The 19,609-nt window shown below is 33.4% G+C and overlaps 2 protein-coding genes across 2 annotated transcripts; both read left to right on the plus strand.

Moving 5' to 3' along the window:
- Nucleotides 1-7,769: 7,769 nt before the first annotated feature.
- LOC100254237 (cysteine-rich receptor-like protein kinase 8) lies at nt 7,770-14,036 on the plus strand. The gene is made up of 5 exons (XM_010665586.3): nt 7,770-8,420; nt 12,041-12,251; nt 12,357-12,594; nt 12,759-12,909; nt 13,554-14,036. The coding sequence occupies exons 1-5, from the start codon at nt 8,220-8,222 to the stop codon at nt 13,920-13,922; spliced, it is 1,170 nt and encodes a 389-aa protein (XP_010663888.3). The 5' UTR covers nt 7,770-8,219; the 3' UTR covers nt 13,923-14,036.
- Nucleotides 14,037-15,142: 1,106 nt separating this feature from the next.
- Nucleotides 15,143-18,907, plus strand: LOC132252807 (cysteine-rich receptor-like protein kinase 19). The gene is made up of 5 exons (XM_059734085.1): nt 15,143-16,611; nt 17,472-17,682; nt 17,827-18,064; nt 18,256-18,406; nt 18,493-18,907. Exons 1-5 carry the CDS (start codon nt 15,454-15,456, stop codon nt 18,817-18,819), a joined length of 2,085 nt encoding a protein of 694 aa, XP_059590068.1. The 5' UTR covers nt 15,143-15,453; the 3' UTR covers nt 18,820-18,907.
- Nucleotides 18,908-19,609: the final 702 nt, after the last annotated feature.

The following is a 19,609-nucleotide window of genomic DNA, read 5'->3' on the forward strand; positions in this document are numbered from 1 at the left end:
TGTTATTCAAAAAATAAATTGTTTGTAGTGATGAAATTTTATTTATTTTTAATAATTAATTATAATAGTAACCAATTATCTCAATTTTGACCTTTTTTATTTATTTCTTTTGTCATTTCAATTAAAAAATATTTTTTGTTATAAATCTAATTTAAATTTTAAAAGTTCATGAGAATCTATAGATAATAAAAAGGAATATCATTCATAGTAATAAACATAAACATCATTTATTAATATTTTTTATTTAATATAATTAGATGATACAAAATTATAAATGTCATAAATCAATAAGAAAAAAATTAATATTTTATAAGAAATAGATAATTATTTAAATGTAGAAGTGTACATGAAGATATAAAAAGTAAAATTTAAAAAAAAATAGATTTAGTGGGCATATAATAAACCAACTTAATAACTTAATTTAAGTTATTAACTAAATTATGAGTGCGTTCGGTAGTGATTTTAAAAAGTATTTATAACATTTATAACACTTTAAAATTTTCATCATTTAAGTATTAAAAATATTAAAAACACTTCCTATAATCATGGTCAAACGCACTTTAAATATGTATAGTAATGATATGACTTAAAGTTAAAAACAATTTTAAATAATAAGTAAAAATAATTAATTTATTATTAAGTTCACATTTTTATTTTATCTTGTTATTCTCATTTGTTACCTTTATAATATTTTTTGTTATTCCATGACTTCCATTGTTGTTTGATTTTTTTTTCCTAGTTATAATTTATGATGATAAATATATCAATTTTATAATTTTGAATAAATTTTAAATTATTTTTATCAAACTTAAAATAAATTTTAAGTAATAATTTTTAAATCAACTACCTGAGTATAATTTAGTTTAAAGTCATTAAGTAATAAGTAATAAATTTTGTCAGACACCCTTAAGAAAACAAAGGCTATGTTTGAGTTTTTAAAATCTTTTCAATCACAACAAATTTAAACAAAATATAAGCAAAGTAAAGAGATAGAGTTTAGAGAATTCAAACTCGGGTTTATAGTGGTTCGGCACTTCCTTGCCTATGCCCACTTTCCTCAACCTCCTAACCGAGTGAGGGTTTCACTAACTTGAAACTTCAACCAAGTTTCCAATCTTCTTACACTTGGATTCCGCCTTCAATGGACTCTTACACAACCTCTTCAAGATTCAACCTTCTTAAAAGCTTTAACACTCAGATTGTTACAAGTTATAATCACTCAACCTAACTTAAAGATGACTCAAATACAAGACAAAGTTAGGATAACAAACAAGAGTGCACTAAAAGATATGCAAGTAGTGATTTAATGCACTATGAAAGAAATGAGAGCTTTTTGATCAAGAACAGACAGGTAGGCTTTGAATGCAAGTATTCTCTTGTCAATAAATGAAGTGGAGCTCTCAATTTATAGGTTTCTAAGGTCAGGAGTCAAAAACAGCAAAAGGTAACCTCGTCCGGTCAAGTTAGGGGTCAACCGGTTCACTAGCCGTTGGAGCATTTAATGCATGACAAGTTACCGTTGCCTCAACTGGACCTCGATCGGGAAGAGAAGGCTACTAGGAGAGAGAGAAGGTTTTTGACATTCCTTGACCGGTCCTCAACCGGACGACCACAACCGGTCGACCGATTCCTCAATCGATTGACCGGTTGGCCATAGCCTCGATCGGTTGAGCCTTTTTGGCCCAAAAAACCTATTTTTTTATTCATTTCTTTCCTACCACTTAAGCAAGGTCTTTAGGTAAATTATTAAGCCAATTTTGAAACATTTTGCCTAATGTACATTAGTTAAAAACTCGGGTTTTAATGAAATCGACATTTTAAATAATAAACCGAGTTTTTAAAGATGCATGAAACGTATGAAAATCCTAAGTGCACTCATGCATTCATCTTACATTAGTTTCCTATGATCACAAGTCTTCCAAGCGTCTTGATCTTGTATTCATTTGGTCATTTGATGAATTTTTGAGTTTTATACCTGAGATTCTTAAACATTAAACCAATTAGTCACTTAACCATTGTTTGTTATCATCAAAACCTGATTAGGAGAACCCTTGAGCTAACAACCCTTAATCACAATAAATGTAATTTGAAGAATTAGAAATTTATGTCTCTTATAAATGTAAGCAAAATGGATAAGATAAAAATATCTACAAACAATTTATTCAATACAATTCGACCTACATCTACTTTCATTAAACTTCAACATCAAATCGAGAGTTTCATTATCTATATAAGTTTTTTACCAAGATCTTAAACTTGTATTAAACTCTTCAATAGGTCCATTGGTAAATTTTGTAGCGTTGACGAATGTTTTTTTTTTTTTTGTATGTTAATTCTTTTAAATTATGTTTAGTTATCAAAAAGTACGAAGGAAATAAAAAGAATATTAAGAAAAATGATTTTTTTATGTTTGGTTATTTTATAAAAAAAAATGAAATAAAATTAAATATAATTATAAATTTATTTAATATTTATATTGGTGTGTTAAAATAAATAAAATGAATTTGAAGTAACAAATAAATATAATTTATCTATTGTAACTTTTTTTTTTTTTTTTTTACTTTTTCTGCCTATTTTTTTTCTTTTTCCACTTTCCATCAAAATTTTCAACAACCAGCATTATCTCATTGCATTTGATTAGTGACTTGGAGGATGACTTCTATTTATCAGTGATGTCATGCTCTTGGACTACATTCAATTATGGTAACTTTTTTTCATTTTTTTTCATCAAGGGCTGGAATTCAATCGTGATTACTATCTATTTCTGAATATGACGAGATTCTAGCTCATGTGTTCATTCTTTCGGTTTAGGCTGGTCGATTGAATCATGGCTCTAATTGTTCAATGTGAATTCCAGGGTTAGGCCCACGGGGTGGTTATAAACAGTGACCATCAAGCTAGGCCCAACTTTGGCCGATCTAGGTTGGTGAGGCCCAATCTGGTCGAGTTGTCCCCACATAGACAAACGTTCTAGGTGGTGTGGCCGAACCATGTTTAGCCTAAAAGTTCATTTGACCATTCAATAGCCTTGGCTAGGGTTGGTTTAGCAAGACTAGTCTTGTCTGATCTAAATCTTGTCTAATCTTGGTTTAGCTAGGTTGTTTTTTTATGTATTTTTTTATTACCTAAATATAATATTCCAATCTAAATCTATTTTTGTTTATCGTCAAAATATGAAATTAATCAAAATTTTGATTTCAACTAAAAGAAAATTCATTAAAATCTTTTAAGTTGATAATTTCTCACCATAACATAGTAAAAAATTTCCATAAATAAATATTCAATAAATTAATAACCCCATTTGAATAATAAAATTATTTAGTCCCCATTCGATATTTTATTAATAATCTTATTAAATACACAGAACAATACTTTTTTTAGAATTTCTTAAAGGCCCAAAGAAATATAAGTCAATAATCAATAAAGTACATAAAAAATAGTAAAAAAAAATTATGATACAGTATCAAGTAACTTTTTACAACTTTCACTTTTCTTAATTTAACTATTTATTCTATATTCTTATCTTAAAACTATTTCTATATTCTATAATTAATGACTATTTTCTTTAGAGTCTTTTTGAATTTCTAGGTATTAGTTTTTTACCTTATCGATTATTTTTTTGATTTATAAGTTATTATTATAAAGTAGGAACGTAAAGTTTTTCCAAAATTAATAAATATTTATTTATTAATTAATTAATAACTTGTTAAGATAATCATTTCATTTGGTACGAAGGTATTATTTTATAAGGATTTTATTATAGTATAAGTAATAAAAAATAAAAAGATGAAGGTTATATTTGGTTTCGGATAATGTCAAGAAAAGAAAAAAAATATTAAAAAAATGATTTTCTTATATTTGATTTTGACATAAAAATAAGATAAAAAATCAAATATAATTAAAATTATATATATTTTAAAATTATTTAATATTTAATTATTTACATAACAAATAAAAGATAAATAAAATAAATTTAAAACAATGTATGAAATAATTTATTAATTTTAAATTTATTTTTTATTTTCTTTTTTGTTTTGTTTTTTGTGCATGGAGCAAGTGAAATGCATATCTAGCTCTTTCGTTACCTTTCTATACGACCAACCATCATAATTTTTTGAGTAAAATCAACACCATTTAGACTAAGATTTGAAGTAAAAGGTCTTGCAGATATAAAATCTTGATTAAATGAATATTTAGAAATTGAACTAAATTCTACTTGAATAGTACCATCTGTATGTTGTATAATTTTTTAAAGAGTTGTTAAAGGTTTAATTGGTTTTGGAATAATTAAATCTTTTAATTCCCATTGACCTCCTTGAGTAATTTCATTCCATTTTAATTTTTTAGGAACAAAAGATTGAGTATTATTAGGATTATATTGTAATAATAATGTTTTATTTGACAGATTGACATATAGCTCTAGGATTTAATTGAGTTGTCATGACTTTATAATATATCTTATAAATTATTGCTATAGTTTGAGCTTCTTCTACAAAATTCATATTTTTGGTTTTAATGTTTGAGGTTAAACTTGAAATAATGCTTGGGTCATTTATATTCATGGAAAAGTTTGAAAAACAATTAAAATAAATGGGACCATTGGCAAGGTTTGAATCAATCATGCTAAGGACGGAATCAGTAAATCTTGTTGACCTAGCACCTCTTAAACAAACAAAAACATGAATATTTTATGGCTACTTGAATTAATCCTATATGAATATAATTAAATTTATTCATATGATGATTAATAGTGTTTTGACTCAATAATTGAAAACTTTCTAAATTTTGATTAAGAGATATAGTTTTTTCTTCGGTTTTAATTGAATAATTTTGACTAATTTCGAAATTTCCTTCTTGATATATTGTATTAATTTTCATGTGAGTAATTGACCAATTATGTAATTGATTTTCTATTTATGCTATATTTATTTCTTGACTATTAACAATATTTTGTGCATTATGTAATTGATTTTCTATTTGTGCTATATTTATTTATTGACTATTAACAATATTTTGTGCAAGTGATGTATATGTAGAATTATATGATAAAGATGCAGAACTATCATTAGACCTAAGAGATCTGGAAGAACGGCCTGTTCCAACTCGTAACACCACTTGTTTCTCAAGCAAAACATGACTCTGATACCATTTGAAATCTTGAAGTGTTGAACATTTAAGATTATTAAGGATTTCAGAAGTTCTTTATTGAAAATAAACTGGATCTCTTATAAAATGTTTTGTTATTACAAATATTAATGTATCGACGGATTTAAAGTGATTAAAAGAGGGGAAATACAAACAGAAAAAGTAAAAGGATGAAGATTATATTTGGTTTTCGGATAATGTCAAGAAAAGAAAAAAAATATTAAAAAAATGATTTTTTTATATTTGATTTTAACATAAAAATAAGAAAAAAAATCAAATATAATTAAAATTAATTAAAATTATATACATTTTAAAATTATTTAATATTTAGTTATTTACATAACAAATAAAAGATAAATAAAATAGATTTAAAACAATGTATGAAATAATTTATTAATTTTAAATTTATTTTTTCTTACATGTTGGTCGTATTTTTCAGGTGGAAATGTTTTGAAAATCAACGAGATTTTACGTGACAAATGGTTCATGGCCTTCTTTCATTTTCGTTTTTTGTGCACGGGGCAAGTGAAATGCATATCCAGCTGTTTCGTTACCTTTCTATACGACCAACCATCACTTTCCTGACTTTTCAATGCTACCAAACATGACTTTTCCAAATTCCCATAAGACGCTATTAATCACTTTATTTAATTATTTTTGCATATATAGGCCTTTCTTATCAAATATTATATTTATATTTGGGTATTTTAAAAATGGGATTGATTGAGAGGGACTTGTGACACTTGTCAATCAATGAAAATTTCATTGACATTCTGGTATTCGGCAGCGTCAGCACCCATGTATCGTCTTACGGCTTTGCGGAGACCCGAACTATGAATCCTATGATTTCATTAGAAAAATTTTAATTTGAATAAGTTAGAAAGTGAAGGAAAATACAACTTTTGAATTTTCAAATACCCTTTTAATTAAATAATTATTTTTTAAATCATTTTCTTCTTTATTAAAAAAGTCAAATTTGAGAATACCACGTCAAATCCATTATCTTCACTTTGGAATAATTAAATTTAAAAAAAGCAAAATATGAAAACAGCAATTTGAATTTTATTTTTTCAAATTCAATAAAAAAAAAGGGCACGAAATATCAATGGTTGAAAATGATTTCAAGAGACTTCATCCATCTATTTTTTTTAACAATGTCAAATTCAAAATCATATATTCAAAATCAAAGTGGCTTGATTGACCGGCTCTTAATTCATAACCAAAAAAAACAAAGTCAATAAATTATAAAATTAAGATGGTGTTTGTTTTATTCATTTATTTAAAAATAAATAAGTATTTTAATATTATATTTTTATTAAATATTAAAAAAAATGGGTATATCATTTTTTAGAATTAAAAAAAGAGTCAAATATGTAAATTTTTTTATTTCGTCAAAAATTTAATAAAAAGCAAAACACGTTGGCGAGAACTAGACTTGATTTGATATTTAGACATGTATTCAAAAGGCCTTGAACATATTTGAATAGAGGAAAAAGGATAAAAACTTCATGCAAGAAACGCGGAGTCAGATGTGAACATAATTAAGGTATGAAGTACGATTGGACCTCATGCGGTTTGCTTGAGCCATTTGGCATTCTAGAATTGACCACTAGAGCCCAGGTCTCTTCTTGAAAGCGTGTCACCCCTGGCACCACATCGCATGATATTTTAATAAATATAGTATTAATTATCTGGCCCCACTATAACATCTGATCTGATTATATAAAAAATATAAATTAATCAAGTTAAATCCAATATATATTTATATTTACATTTTTTCTATTTAATTAAAAATAATATATTGCTATTAATCAATATAATTAAACTGTATATATTGCTATTACCATCAAAATCGTGTATTTATTCTTAAATGACCTTTTTCCCTTTCATTTATCAACGGTTCATTTTCCTAAGGTCACCTGAATTTCACCTAATCTCTCATTCAACACGGCAGAATGGACTGAGCAATAAGATCGAGGTTAGTTTAAATCATTGAATTTTCTGGCTACAGCTTGTGTTTGACTTAGCCGAAAATTGTGATACTTTTTTCACGCTTTCAATGTATCTGAGGTCTTGCTATTTGTCCCCTTTCTACGTTGTCTTTGTTTTTACCTAGGCTTCTCCAAATAGCCTGGTGGCACTTTCCATGTGCTCAAATTTAAACCCGTTTAACCGAGATATTTAAATTTTTAATATTATCCTTGGAAAAAAGAAGTATAAAATTACAATATATTATTAATAAAGTAAAAACATCCGACCATGATTGTTGTTGCACTAAATTTTTATTTAATATTTTTTAATTCTTATATTATTTTTAGGTCTACCTGTCATCTCCTAAATGATAAGAAATTTAACCGTTCTTAACATAAAATATTCCCTAAACTTTCATCGTTATATTCGTATAAATTTATAATTTAGTGATCGTGTTTTTATGGACACAATTGTGGTCCGTTGAGTTATAATGTCCACGTCAATGATTGCTTGTATCATTATAGGCAGAAGCTTGTGCATCCCATGATTTGTACGTTGTGGAGTTGTGGTAGTGCAGAAAAATATATTAAAATAATAAATTAGTTGGAAATATGTCGCTAGCTTGAGGGCTAATTTCGCAGACCACAACCTCCGCCTACCAACCCATTGGAAAAACGGCAATAATGCCAGTGCCCTAAGGAGAAGGAAAAGGTCTTCGATGTATTACAATACAACAAGTATTATTGGAAGAAGTAATTGAAAAAAAAAAATGAAAAGGACAGAGTTGGTTGATGGATGAGGAAGAAGAGGGCTACCAAAAATGAAAGAAAATATTAAATTAAAATGTAGTGAAAGCGGTAGGAAGTGCAGAAAAGCTGAGTTGACCCGAAACAGCCATGGAGAGTTGAAACCAAGTCAAGGATGTGCAGTACTACTAGAAATCAGAGGAAAGGGCAACCACACAGCATTTCATTTGAAGCTCTCGTTCCACACAGTCGTCTCTGATACGAAGCCTTACAGTTCGAAGAAGGTGTGTATCGGGATTACGATATTCTCGAAGGTTCCACCAATTTATTGGCCTCAATCCTCCGATTGATGCCTCCATGGGTTTCCTTTCTCTTCTCTGCTCTTGCCTGGAGAGGAGGCTGAAGGGCCGCGGCGGCGCCGGGGATGATGAAGCAGATGCTGCCAGCGACGGCGACAGTTTCGACCTGTTCTTCGACCTCCGCGCTCTCCAGGTCGCCACTAATTTCTTCTCCGAGTTCAATGAGCTCGGGCATGGTGGGTTTGGTCCTGTCTACAAGGTACGTTTCTTGAATATAGTGTTCATTTAGGGCCATTTTGGGTATCACCTGTCGCCCAGGCTTCGTTTCTGTGGTGGTCTGTTCCGGTTGAGTTACCGGAACTGACGAGGTCTAATTTAAGGGGAAGGCTCGTCACGTGGCATTTTTCATACCGTTATATCACTGATGTTGTGATAGATGTAAAGCATATAAATTAAAAAAAAAATTATTTACAAAATCCAATGAGTCCTTGGTTTGAAATCTCCAACCCGAGATGAGGTTAAGTTGGGCTTAGATGAATTTTCAATCCAACCAATCCACTTGAGTTGCAGCCCATCTCAAAACAATTGGTATATGTTAAAAGAATAAACCAGTGACTCTTAAAAGTTTCTAAAATTCTAGGTACATGTCTATCACAATGTTGTGGTTTTCAAAAAGCTTTTGTTGATTGCCAATTTTTAGTTGTTTTCTGAGGGGGTTGTTCTGGATTTTCTTGGTTTGTTTTTTAAGGATGATATGGCAGCACATGGCTGCTCTTGTTTACCAAATCAATGCTTCCTAAGTTAAATTTTCAATCATAATAATTTGGCTCATACAACCTTTGATTTTTCTAAGTAGGTAAGTAAGAGTGTGTTTGGTAGTGATTTTAGGAAGTGTTTCTATCATTTCTAATCCTTGAAGAATGAAAAATTTCAAGTGTTAAAAAGATTAAAAACGCTTCCTAAAATCACTGTGAAACACACTCTAAATAATCCATGAATGGTGATTCCAACAAGTAGATAAGAAGTATATAAAGGGATGGAAAGATTAAAAACAAGAGGCCAATTCTGGCCCAAACGTGACTGCCCCCTGCAATCAACAAAATTCGACAAGAAAGGATTCAAATCCACAAGCTTTAGACCAACCAAACAACATTTTCAGAAAAGAATCTTTCAATTTATAATTTGAGCTGTCACAGTCTCAGAAAATTCTCCTATTTTGCTTCTTCCAAATGCACCATAATGTGCATAACAATGCCATCCTCCAAACTTTGGAATGCCTCTTCCCATTAACTGGCTATGTTATTGATGCCCAGGCAATCCCAAAAAGAGAGAATGGTAGAAAAGACACAATCTCAACTTCTCACAATGGATGAAAATGTGATCTATTGTTTCCTTAATTCACCAGAAGGCGAAATCTTCTCATCATTGTCAAAATTTTCTGCAGACAGCACAAGCTTCAAGGGAGCTCTTGAGCTCCAGAACTCCTTCAAGAGAACTTTAAGGAAGCTCCCAGAAAAAGAATTCTACAATAAGACTTAAATGAAAAACGGCCCCTAATGCACACTCCGCCACATTGGTCTGTCTGAGGAATGTTCATTTGCTCTCACCAACTGAATAATCATTTATCCATGTTTCACTAGGAAAATTTGGGAGTGAAAGTTGACTTTTTTGACAACCTTGTTAATCCTACCTCTCAAGAGTACCAAACTCATGAAAGTAACGTAAAAAATTCATCATGTCTTCCTGAACGATACCCCAGCTACTACAGTGAAATGCCATGGTAGAGCCATCAGGACGGTTTATCCCCTCCCTGATCAGCAAGGGCTGCCAGAATCTCAGCCACAGCAGACACACTTTTCCATGAACACCTCTATTAGCCTCTTCAATGAAACTAAAAGCCACCTCATCCCTCCGTCTTCTATCCCGGAATCAGAATAAAGCTGCTAAAAAAACTTGCAAGTTCCTGCTACTGAGAATTAGCTATTCTATGGAAGATTTTAGTGTTTCTGTTCTCTTCCTAGAGCCAAAACACCTAGGATTTTGTTTCAAAGTCAACTCCCCCAACAGCACCAAATGCTTACTCCAACAAAGCCCTCCTGGTCTCCCCTTCCAACAAAAGCACCTTCTCTTGCTCCTTCCTATGCTAAAAACCAAGCCACTCCTTGGGATAAGACTTATGAATACCTGCATCCCAGGTACCTCACCATTCTAGCATCCAAAAATTTCTTTCAAGGGCTTTCAGCTTCCTTTTGCCAGCACGAAATTCAAGGAACCCCTAAAATCAAAATGAAGCTGCCAAATCTTCAAACCTAACCTCTCTGAGCCTTTTTTTTTTTGATAGGTAAATGCAAATCATATTAAAACACCAAAAGGGGCGCACCAAAGTACACAAAGTACACATAAGTGGACCACAAACCCCAGATAACACCCAAATAAAACTGCCTTGTCTTAAAACATTACTGAACAACCTGCTGAATCTCTTTTGCTCAAAACTCCCACTCCAAGAAATGACCTTCCTCAAACTCCTAATCACCTCTTTAAACATAAGTTCTATCTTGGACTCTTGCAAACACACCACCTGACATTATATATGGCTTAAAATGTGTTTCACAAATGGGAAAGACACTGCAATTCCAAAAATCTTAGTTTATGTTAGATATTGGGTGCATAAAAATAACACTAGTGATGAATGCATGTGATTTACAAGAAGCTTATGTAATAATAACAATAATAGTAGTATTAAATTAAATAATAATAATAATAATAATAATAACTGTTCATATATTTTTACCATAAAAAACAATGCTAATGATGGTATAACTATTAAATTTGGACACATAAAATAAAGAACAATAGTCAAATGATAAGACTTCTTATAAAAGGATCTACAAATTAGTGTAGTAAGATTCATTTGTGAAGTACAATATCATCTTTGACAACAAATCCAGATTCAGCATCATGGTAAGTCAAATCATAGTTATGTTGATCTTGTTTTTCTGGTCGTGTTTTGGTTTATGCGTTTGAGTTGTGGAGACTCTAAAACTCTTCAGGTTGATATTAGTATGAGCCATTTCAGTCATGCGTTATCTTAAAAAAGCACACTTACTGTAAGGCATCTGTATGTCTGTCTCCAATTTTTAGTTCATATTGATTAATGCAAAAGGATTTGGAGGTCTTTCACACTGAGGATTGGGAATCATACTTGAAGATGTTTCTTCTATGAAAATTGGTTGATAAGAAAATCTAGTACATATGATGGAAAATGATTTTAGGTGATGCTTTGTTTGGATAGGTAGATGGAAACAGGGAATGTATTTGAGAGGATTTTCATGGAACATCTTTCTCAAGTTTCGACATTCAGGCATGGTGGACATCTAGAATCAGGGGATGTTCCCTGGAATTCATATATGCATTGACATTTTTACCTCTCTAGATTCTCTGTTTTGAGTATAACCCCGTGCATTTTGATTTTCTAGTTAAGCCATGTTTTCCAGTTATCCTCTAATATGGTCATTAGAATTTCTGTTTAGTGATCTCCTGATGTGGAGGTAGTCACACTACCCTGACACTGTGCTGAATTTATCTTTACATTTAAGACCTCCCTCCGTCAGGTTTTGTAATTTAATTATGACAATACATACCAAGACAAAACAACATAACCAACTTACTTCGGAAGCCAAATGACATTGTGAAAAACCTTTTATTCATATTGATATTGACATTTAAAATTAGCCACATCAATACAGACATTTTTACTTGGAAAGAAAACTAGGATCGGGAGCTCACTTGAGCAGAAAAAACTATAGGGAATATAAAATCTTGTATTTCTAGACCGTATTGTGAATTGATGTGGAATGATCATTATCCTTTTTCTTACAGGGATTGATGCCAAATGGTACACAAATAGCTGTGAAGAAGCTCTCACTGGATTCAAGACAGGGAGTAAGAGAATTCACTAATGAGGTAAAATTGTTATTGAAAATTCAGCACAAGAACTTGGTCACATTGTTGGGCTGTTGTGTAGAAGGACCTGAGAAGATGCTGGTCTATGAGTATCTTCCAAACAAGAGTCTTGACTGCTTCCTTTTTGGTAAAAAATCTTCCTGCTTAGCAGTTATATATGCAGCTGAATTATATAAATTGCACATTAGCTATATTATATGATGAAACTAGACCTGGAACATGATGTTTTCAGATAAAACAAAGTCTGCATCCTTGGATTGGGCAACGAGGTTTCGAATAGTTATGGGTGTGGTGAGAGGTCTTCTTTACCTACATGAAGAGGCCCCTGAAAGGATTATTCATCGAGATATTAAAGCTAGTAACATATTGTTGGATGAAAAGTTAAATCCAAAGATCTCAGATTTTGGTTTGGCAAGGCTTTTTCCTGGGGATGAAACACATGTAAATACATTTAGGATTTCGGGTACTCAGTGAGTGCTTTCTTCTTTTCACCTCTTTGTAACTTATTCTCTAGTAGTTTCTTTACAAATAAGTGAGTCAATATCATGTTGGTATCATTATGTTTTAAATAGCTTTATTGTTGAAGAGCTAAGATGAAGATGAAAATAAGCAGCTCTCTTTTTGTTGAATGCAGTGGCTATATGGCTCCTGAGTACGCACTACATGGATACTTGTCTGTTAAAACGGATGTATTCAGTTTTGGGGTTTTGGTATTGGAGATTGTGAGCGGGAGAAAGAATCACAATTCACATCTGAGTGCAGAAAAGACGGACCTCTTGAGCTATGTAAGTTTTGTCAGCATCACCTTAACCCCACTATCTCACAACAGGGGAAAAAACTGGATTTGGTAAACCACCTCCCTCAAAAAAGTGTGACTACCTGTAAAGAACACATCAATCCTTAATGAAACATTTTTCTGCTTGCCTACCTGAAAAGGTTCAGCAAATCCTTCAATTTATCAGCAGCAATCCTATTGTTGGTTGGATATATGTCCATTGCATAACACTCCAATAAATTATAGATGGAATTTCATTTTTGTTGTTTACCAAATGATAAGTCTAGTTAAACAAAGTCACATTTTTGTCCAAACATATCGTCAGCAGTGAATGGTTGTGAATCCTGAATTCGTCACCATGAAATTGATTTGATTGCATTCATGAAAGGGAATGTGCACTCATTAAACGGAACCCTTACAGCACTGCATAACAAGACTAGAACCACATAACCTTCATTTTGACATGCCCACTCAAGTTATATAAAAATATGATTAATGCCTTATACTGATTTCATATAATCCGAGTATTTTTATAAATAAATCTAATTTGAGGATTCTGATCTTGAAGTAAAGTTGGTCTGCATGTTCTGTTGTATTCTGAGTTGCACATGATTTGACTAAGCCTCTTGATTTCCCTTCATTCACTTTCTGCAGACATGGAAGCTCTACCAAGGTGGGAAAGCATTAGAATTAGTTGACCCAAGCCTTGCCAAGTGTAATCCTGATGAGGCAGCAATGTGCATTCAGCTGGGATTGTTATGTTGTCAAGCAAGTGTTGCAGATAGACCCGATATGAACTCTGTCCATCTTATGCTATCAAGTGATTCCTTTAATTTGCCAAGACCAGGAAAACCTGGAATTCAAGGCCGAACTGGACGATGGACGACTACCACTTCAGCTTTCACAAATACTAATGCCACTAGTACCAGCACTGGTATTACCAAGGCTTCTGCTGGTAGTAGTTTTGTTGAGGAATACTCCAGAAATTCCATCTCCATTTCTTCTCTAGATGAAGGAAGATGACCTCCGTATACTTTCTGTAAAGAACCAGAGCTCCATCTATTTATGTAAAAAGTTTGTAGTATCAATTATAATATTATTCATTGTATTTATAATATAATCATTTTGCTGGGAAAATCTGGTGTTTCTAGTTGGGAAGGGCTCCAAAATCAAATTTTGGAAAGATACTTGGTGCACTGATACACCGTTGTCCCATTGCTTCAATCATCTCTTTGTCCTGGCCGCGCATAGGGACGCAACGATTGAGGAGATGTGGGACCAAAATTCTGGTCAAGGAGACTGGAACCTAGTCTTTTTGAGAGACTTCAATGATTGGGAGTTGGATATGGTTGGGGAGTTGCTCCACACCTTGAGGGGTCATAGGCCTTCTTTGGAGGAAGATTCAGTTATGTGGAGGCGAGGAAGAAATGGTCTATTCAGGGTCAAGGAAGCTTATAGGCTGTTGGACAACCCTAATGCCATAGCTTTTCCTTCAAGGAATATATGGGTGGATAGGGTGCCAACTAAAGTTGTTTTTTTTGCTTAGGAGGCGACGTGGGGGAAGGTGATCACTCTGGACAAGCTCTAGATAAGAGGGGTGCAACTCCCCAATTGTTGCTTTTTGTGTGGTTGTGAAGAAGAGAATGTAAATCATATTCTTTTACACTGTATAGTGACTAGAGCTCTGTGGGATATTATTTTTGGGTTAGTAGATGTTAAATGGGTCTTTCCAGAAACTGTAAAGGAGGTCTTAACTTCCTGGAGGGGCCCATTTGTAGGGAAGAAAATGAAAAATGTTTGGAAATCCATACCGTTGTGTATTTTTTGGACGGTTTGGAAGGAAAGGAATAGGTTAGCTTTTAGGGGGGGTGTGTTGAATATCCAGAAACTAAAGAATTCTTTTGTTTGTAACCTATGGAGCTGGGTCAAAGTGTATTTAGGCGAGGAGTCTCTCTCCCTTATAAGCTTTTTGGAGTGGGTAGCATCCACTTAAGGGGAGGTAGTCTTCATTTGGTCCTGTAGTTTTTTGAGGCTTTAGTCGCCTTGTATACTCCCTGTATACTTTGTGGCTTTTAGCCTTTTTCTAATGCATATCTTGTTTACTTATAAAAAAAAAAATATATAATATAATCATTTGCTTGAACTAGTGTACATGGGAAGCAGAGGACACTAGCGATTCATTTTGAATTTTTTAAACCTATTGGTGTGTTCATGAATTAAAATTCAATCACCATGGGAAATGGCTGTGTATTGGTTACAAAGAATGAGAGAAACAAAAATATGTACTAGTGTGTTCTTTGAGTGTTGTTTCTCCAACCCTCTCTGGCCCTCAGATGGTTCTTTCAAAAATGGCTATCTTAGTGAGGTTTTCCTGTTAGCCATCGCTCATGATTAGGGCAATAGGGCTTTCTTGTATCGGTTTTATCTCCAATTGTTATAGATTAGTTCAATGCATTATTGAGACTTTGAAAGTCCAAAATCATGACAACCAATTTCTTTTATTTGACTGGCGTTTCTTTTTGACAATACAAAAGCTCAGTCAACACAACTCTGGATGAGGAGTTCTATTTATAGCTTTCATTTTTTTTCGTCTACCACCCTCAGTATGATTCGCATACTAACACTGCAACAGATGTTTCTTTCTATCTTTTTCGCTCTGGTGTTTTTCTCTGTCAACCTCACTGGCGCCTATGAAAGCCCTCGATTCCAGGAATGCGGAGTTGATGCCGACAAATACACCAACAATTCCCTTTTTGCAGCCAATCTTGCTCATGCTCTCAACAATATAAGGACATATACAGCTCATACAGGCTTCAACACCACCACTGTTGCGAATGGGACGGAGCCGGTCACAGCTCTAGGCTTCTGCAGGCCTGACCAGACTCCAATGGAGTGCCAAGCATGCATTGATTCGGCTACATCAGGTATTCTTGAGGTTTGTCTGTATCAGAAAACAGCTCAGATATGGTACAACTTGTGTATGATCCGTTATTCTTTCATGGACTTCCTCTCCCTTGTTGACCGCACACCCATCTTCTCACTGTGGACTGATTTTGAAACTCAAAGCTCAGATGTTTACTATCAAACATTGTTGGCCATGGTGAAGAACCTATCATCACTGGATGCCGTATCCAAGAGGCGATACGCAGTAGGATGGAGTAGAGTAAATGAAGCCACAAAAGTATACGGATATGCCCAGTGCACCCCAGACCTTAGCGGGGAAAGTTGCAGCAGTTGTTTGGTAAGTTGTACCGAGGAAATGAACACTTATTGTTGGAACAAATGGGCATGTTGGAGTGGTATGCCAAGTTGTTCCATAATGTTTGATAGATATCCAATATTTAATCAGTCCATTGATACACCAGAAATTCTTTTGAATTTGCCATCAAAAACTGATTCAGAAACTCAAGCTGAAGAAGCTCCTAAGACTGGCAGACGAGGAAGGAGCAGCATGGTGATTGGAGTTTCAGGTGCAGTGGTTGGGACAGTTATTTTGGTCGTAGCAGCCGGGTGGATGATTATGAAGGGAAGGCATAAGACTAATAAAGGGCAAAGAAGAGGGAGTGGAGATGAGGAAGATGCTGAAGAGAGCATAAGAGAGGGACTAGGGATGAGAAATTTCTTATATGATATGGAGGCATTGGTGGCTGCAACTGATAATTTTTCTTCAGCTAATCGGCTTGGAGGTGGTGGATTTGGCTTCGTTTATAAGGTAATCATAGCATTTTTCTTCAAAACTTAGAAAGTTCAACTCTTCCTTGCGAAAGTGATACCTAAGCTGAGTAGGAAGGATGTTTTTTTAAATTAATTGTCCAAAAATTATACTGCATGATGATCATTTTAGTAGAGGTTCTTAGAATGTATAAGATTGTTCTTAAACTCTTAAATCAGAGATCAAATCCTTGAAGGGACTTGGTTGCTTTCCCAATAATTTGACCAATCAACTGGTCCAACTGAAAGATCCATGCCTGATTTTAATGGTGGTGCTTCCTTTTCTGAGTTGGGGATTTTTCAGTTCTTAACTCTTAAACCACCCCAACCTTAATCAACAGGATTGAATCCAATCTTGTAGCACAAGATAATTGGAGAAGTCCCAAGATACCACTTGTTTTACATGGCCTGTGATGCTGATTTCTTTAATAGAAATTGTCAATTGTGAGTTTGTAAACAAAAATGTCTAACCTTCTTATCCAATGTTCATGCGGCCTTGCCTGAAACTAATTATTGATGCAGGTCCCTGACTGGTCAGTTTTTCTTCATTTACCATCATCATTACCTGGTCAAGGATATATACAGTAATCAATGAAGTGTAGCACTACCTACTGTGGTTTATAGAAGCCATTTTTTTTGACGATTTGGGTTCATTGACCAAGAGCAGATAGCTTACTGGTTTGTTCTTAACCAGGCATTGACCTCAATTAGACATTGGGGATTAAATTATTAATTGGTTCAATGAATCAATTCTGTAGGGGAAACACACTGGCCCATTTGATTTAGAAGATTTAATGACCTCATAACAATGTTTTTAATTTAAATGATGCTTATGCCTAACATGTTGAAGCTTATACATAGGGGAGAATGCATAATGGTGAAGAGATAGCAGTGAAGAAACTCACGGTTGGTTCCACGCAAGGAGTGGAAGAATTCTCAAATGAAGTGGAAGTCTTGGTGAAAATGAGGCACCGGAACCTGGTCAAACTGCTCGGTTGTTGCACTCAAGGAGATGAAAAGATGTTGGTTTATGAGTATCTGCCTAACAAAAGTCTCAACTACTTCCTCTTCGGTAAATTTTGTTTTTACAATTGTGCTTCATCACTACACTGTTTGATAGCCAAGAAACAGAGCAAATTTTCCTCTGTTTTCTTGGCAACTAAATTTATCACCATCCTGATATGATTATGTTTTTGTCCTTAAATCATTCAAACAGATAAGAGTAGGAGTGCACTCCTTGATTGGCAAAAGCGCTCCAACATCATGGTGGGAGTAGCACGAGGGCTTCTTTATCTTCACGAAGATTCTCAAATCAGAATCATTCACAGAGACATCAAAACAAGTAACATATTGCTAGATGAACATATGAACCCCAAGATATCAGATTTTGGATTGGCAAAGCTTTTCCCAGATGAGCAAAGCCACCTTAGAACTCGCCGAATAGCTGGAACTGTGTAAGTACCAAAAATGGAGTTTACATTTTGCGATGTTCACATCATATCTATACAACCTTGCTAGCCCATTCCAATTGAACATGACAGATAGCAACTTCAAAGAAACACGACTTATTAGAATGGCCTTAATTCTGTTTTTTAGATTACTAATGATGATGCTCTGATATAAAGAATGTATGCCTTTTTCGTAGAGGGTACATGGCTCCTGAATATGCTATTAGAGGTCTCATGTCAACAAAGATCGATGTTTTCAGCTTTGGGGTGTTGATGTTGGAAATTATAAGTGGTCGGAAGAACTACGACCCGCAGCTAGATGATCAAAGAAGAGAGCTTCTAAACCTGGTAAATATCAAAGCAAATGCAACCCTTTCTCCCCTTTCACACTTGGGCTATCTCCATTGCTGATTAATCGAGTTAAAATGTTGCAGACACGCAGACTAGAAAGACAGGGAAGGTTGATGGAGCTTGTTGACACAACCATTGGTTCATTCCCAGAAGACGAAGTAAAGAAATGCATTCATATTGGATTGTTGTGCTGCCAAGATAACATGCAAGAAAGACTGACCATGTCATCTGCACTCATGCTGCTTTTGAATAATCCAGTAACCATGCCTCCTCCAGGAAGGCTAGGGTTTCAGGGCAGCAGAGAAAACACAAATGAATCATCTACATCAAATTCTGGCTCCTCCATTGTTCTTGAAAATGAGAATGTTTCAAATAATACCATGACTACTTCATTGACAAGTGGTAGGTGACTCATAGATGGTTTCTTCATATATGTTTCCTTTCTCTGTGTTGTTGCAGTTGGCCATGTAATATTATGATTGATCTATTTACTCAAAATCATATTTTAAATTATTTCTTAAAATATGATTATTTTAAAAAAATATTTCTAAATTTATTATGGAGGAACCCAATCTTTGAATTGATACCTTAAAAAGTATTATATCATAAATTGTAAAACCATCATATCTTAATAAATGCTAAAAAAAATGATATATTTTTTTTAAAAATCCGGAACTTCCAACTCTTGCTGGAACATCTTCCAATTCTTAAACCAAAATGTTCCTGGTAGAGTGACAATAAATTTTATATCAGATAACATGGACAGAAGAAGTCATGGACATGAACAGTGGTAGACTATAAAATGAGGTCAATTCTTTGTAAATACCCCACAGTCCACACCCACTCACATCTTATTGGTTGTTTGGTCATAGATAAAATAAAGGATTCCCCCAAGATAAGATGCCCTTCTTTCTCTCAATCCTACTACTTCTAGATTTTTCAACCATTTTGAGTCTTATAAATTGATTCCTTTCCAACCAAACTCAGCCCTAAATGATTAAAAATTAGACACCATACATTATGGTCAAAGCAAGAGGACATCCAACTTTTCACCTTTTGCCTAAAAGTGACATTATTTTCTTAGAATAAAAGTTTAAAAAAGAAGAAGAAGAAATCCAAAAGCACAATTTCCCAATTCCTAATTGGTATTTTATTAAATTATCATAAATTTTAAAATATTTTTTCAATGGCTATGCCTAT

Source organism: Vitis vinifera, chromosome 17 (assembly GCF_030704535.1).
Source record: "Vitis vinifera cultivar Pinot Noir 40024 chromosome 17, ASM3070453v1".
Lineage (NCBI taxonomy): Eukaryota > Viridiplantae > Streptophyta > Magnoliopsida > Vitales > Vitaceae > Vitis > Vitis vinifera.

Bases quoted from the DNA above. Each gene is read 5' to 3' on its own strand.
- LOC100254237 (XM_010665586.3), top strand. From the start codon at position 8,220: ATGGGTTTCCTTTCTCTTCTCTGCTCTTGCCTGGAGAGGAGGCTGAAG. The intron at 8,421-12,040 runs GTACGTTTCTTG...TTTTTCTTACAG, and splicing joins GGTTTGGTCCTGTCTACAAG to GGATTGATGCCAAATGGTAC. The intron at 12,595-12,758 runs GTGAGTGCTTTC...TGTTGAATGCAG, and splicing joins TTTAGGATTTCGGGTACTCA to TGGCTATATGGCTCCTGAGT.
- LOC132252807 (XM_059734085.1), top strand. From the start codon at position 15,454: ATGAGGAGTTCTATTTATAGCTTTCATTTTTTTTCGTCTACCACCCTC. The intron at 16,612-17,471 runs GTAATCATAGCA...GCTTATACATAG, and splicing joins GATTTGGCTTCGTTTATAAG to GGGAGAATGCATAATGGTGA. The intron at 18,065-18,255 runs GTAAGTACCAAA...CCTTTTTCGTAG, and splicing joins CGCCGAATAGCTGGAACTGT to AGGGTACATGGCTCCTGAAT.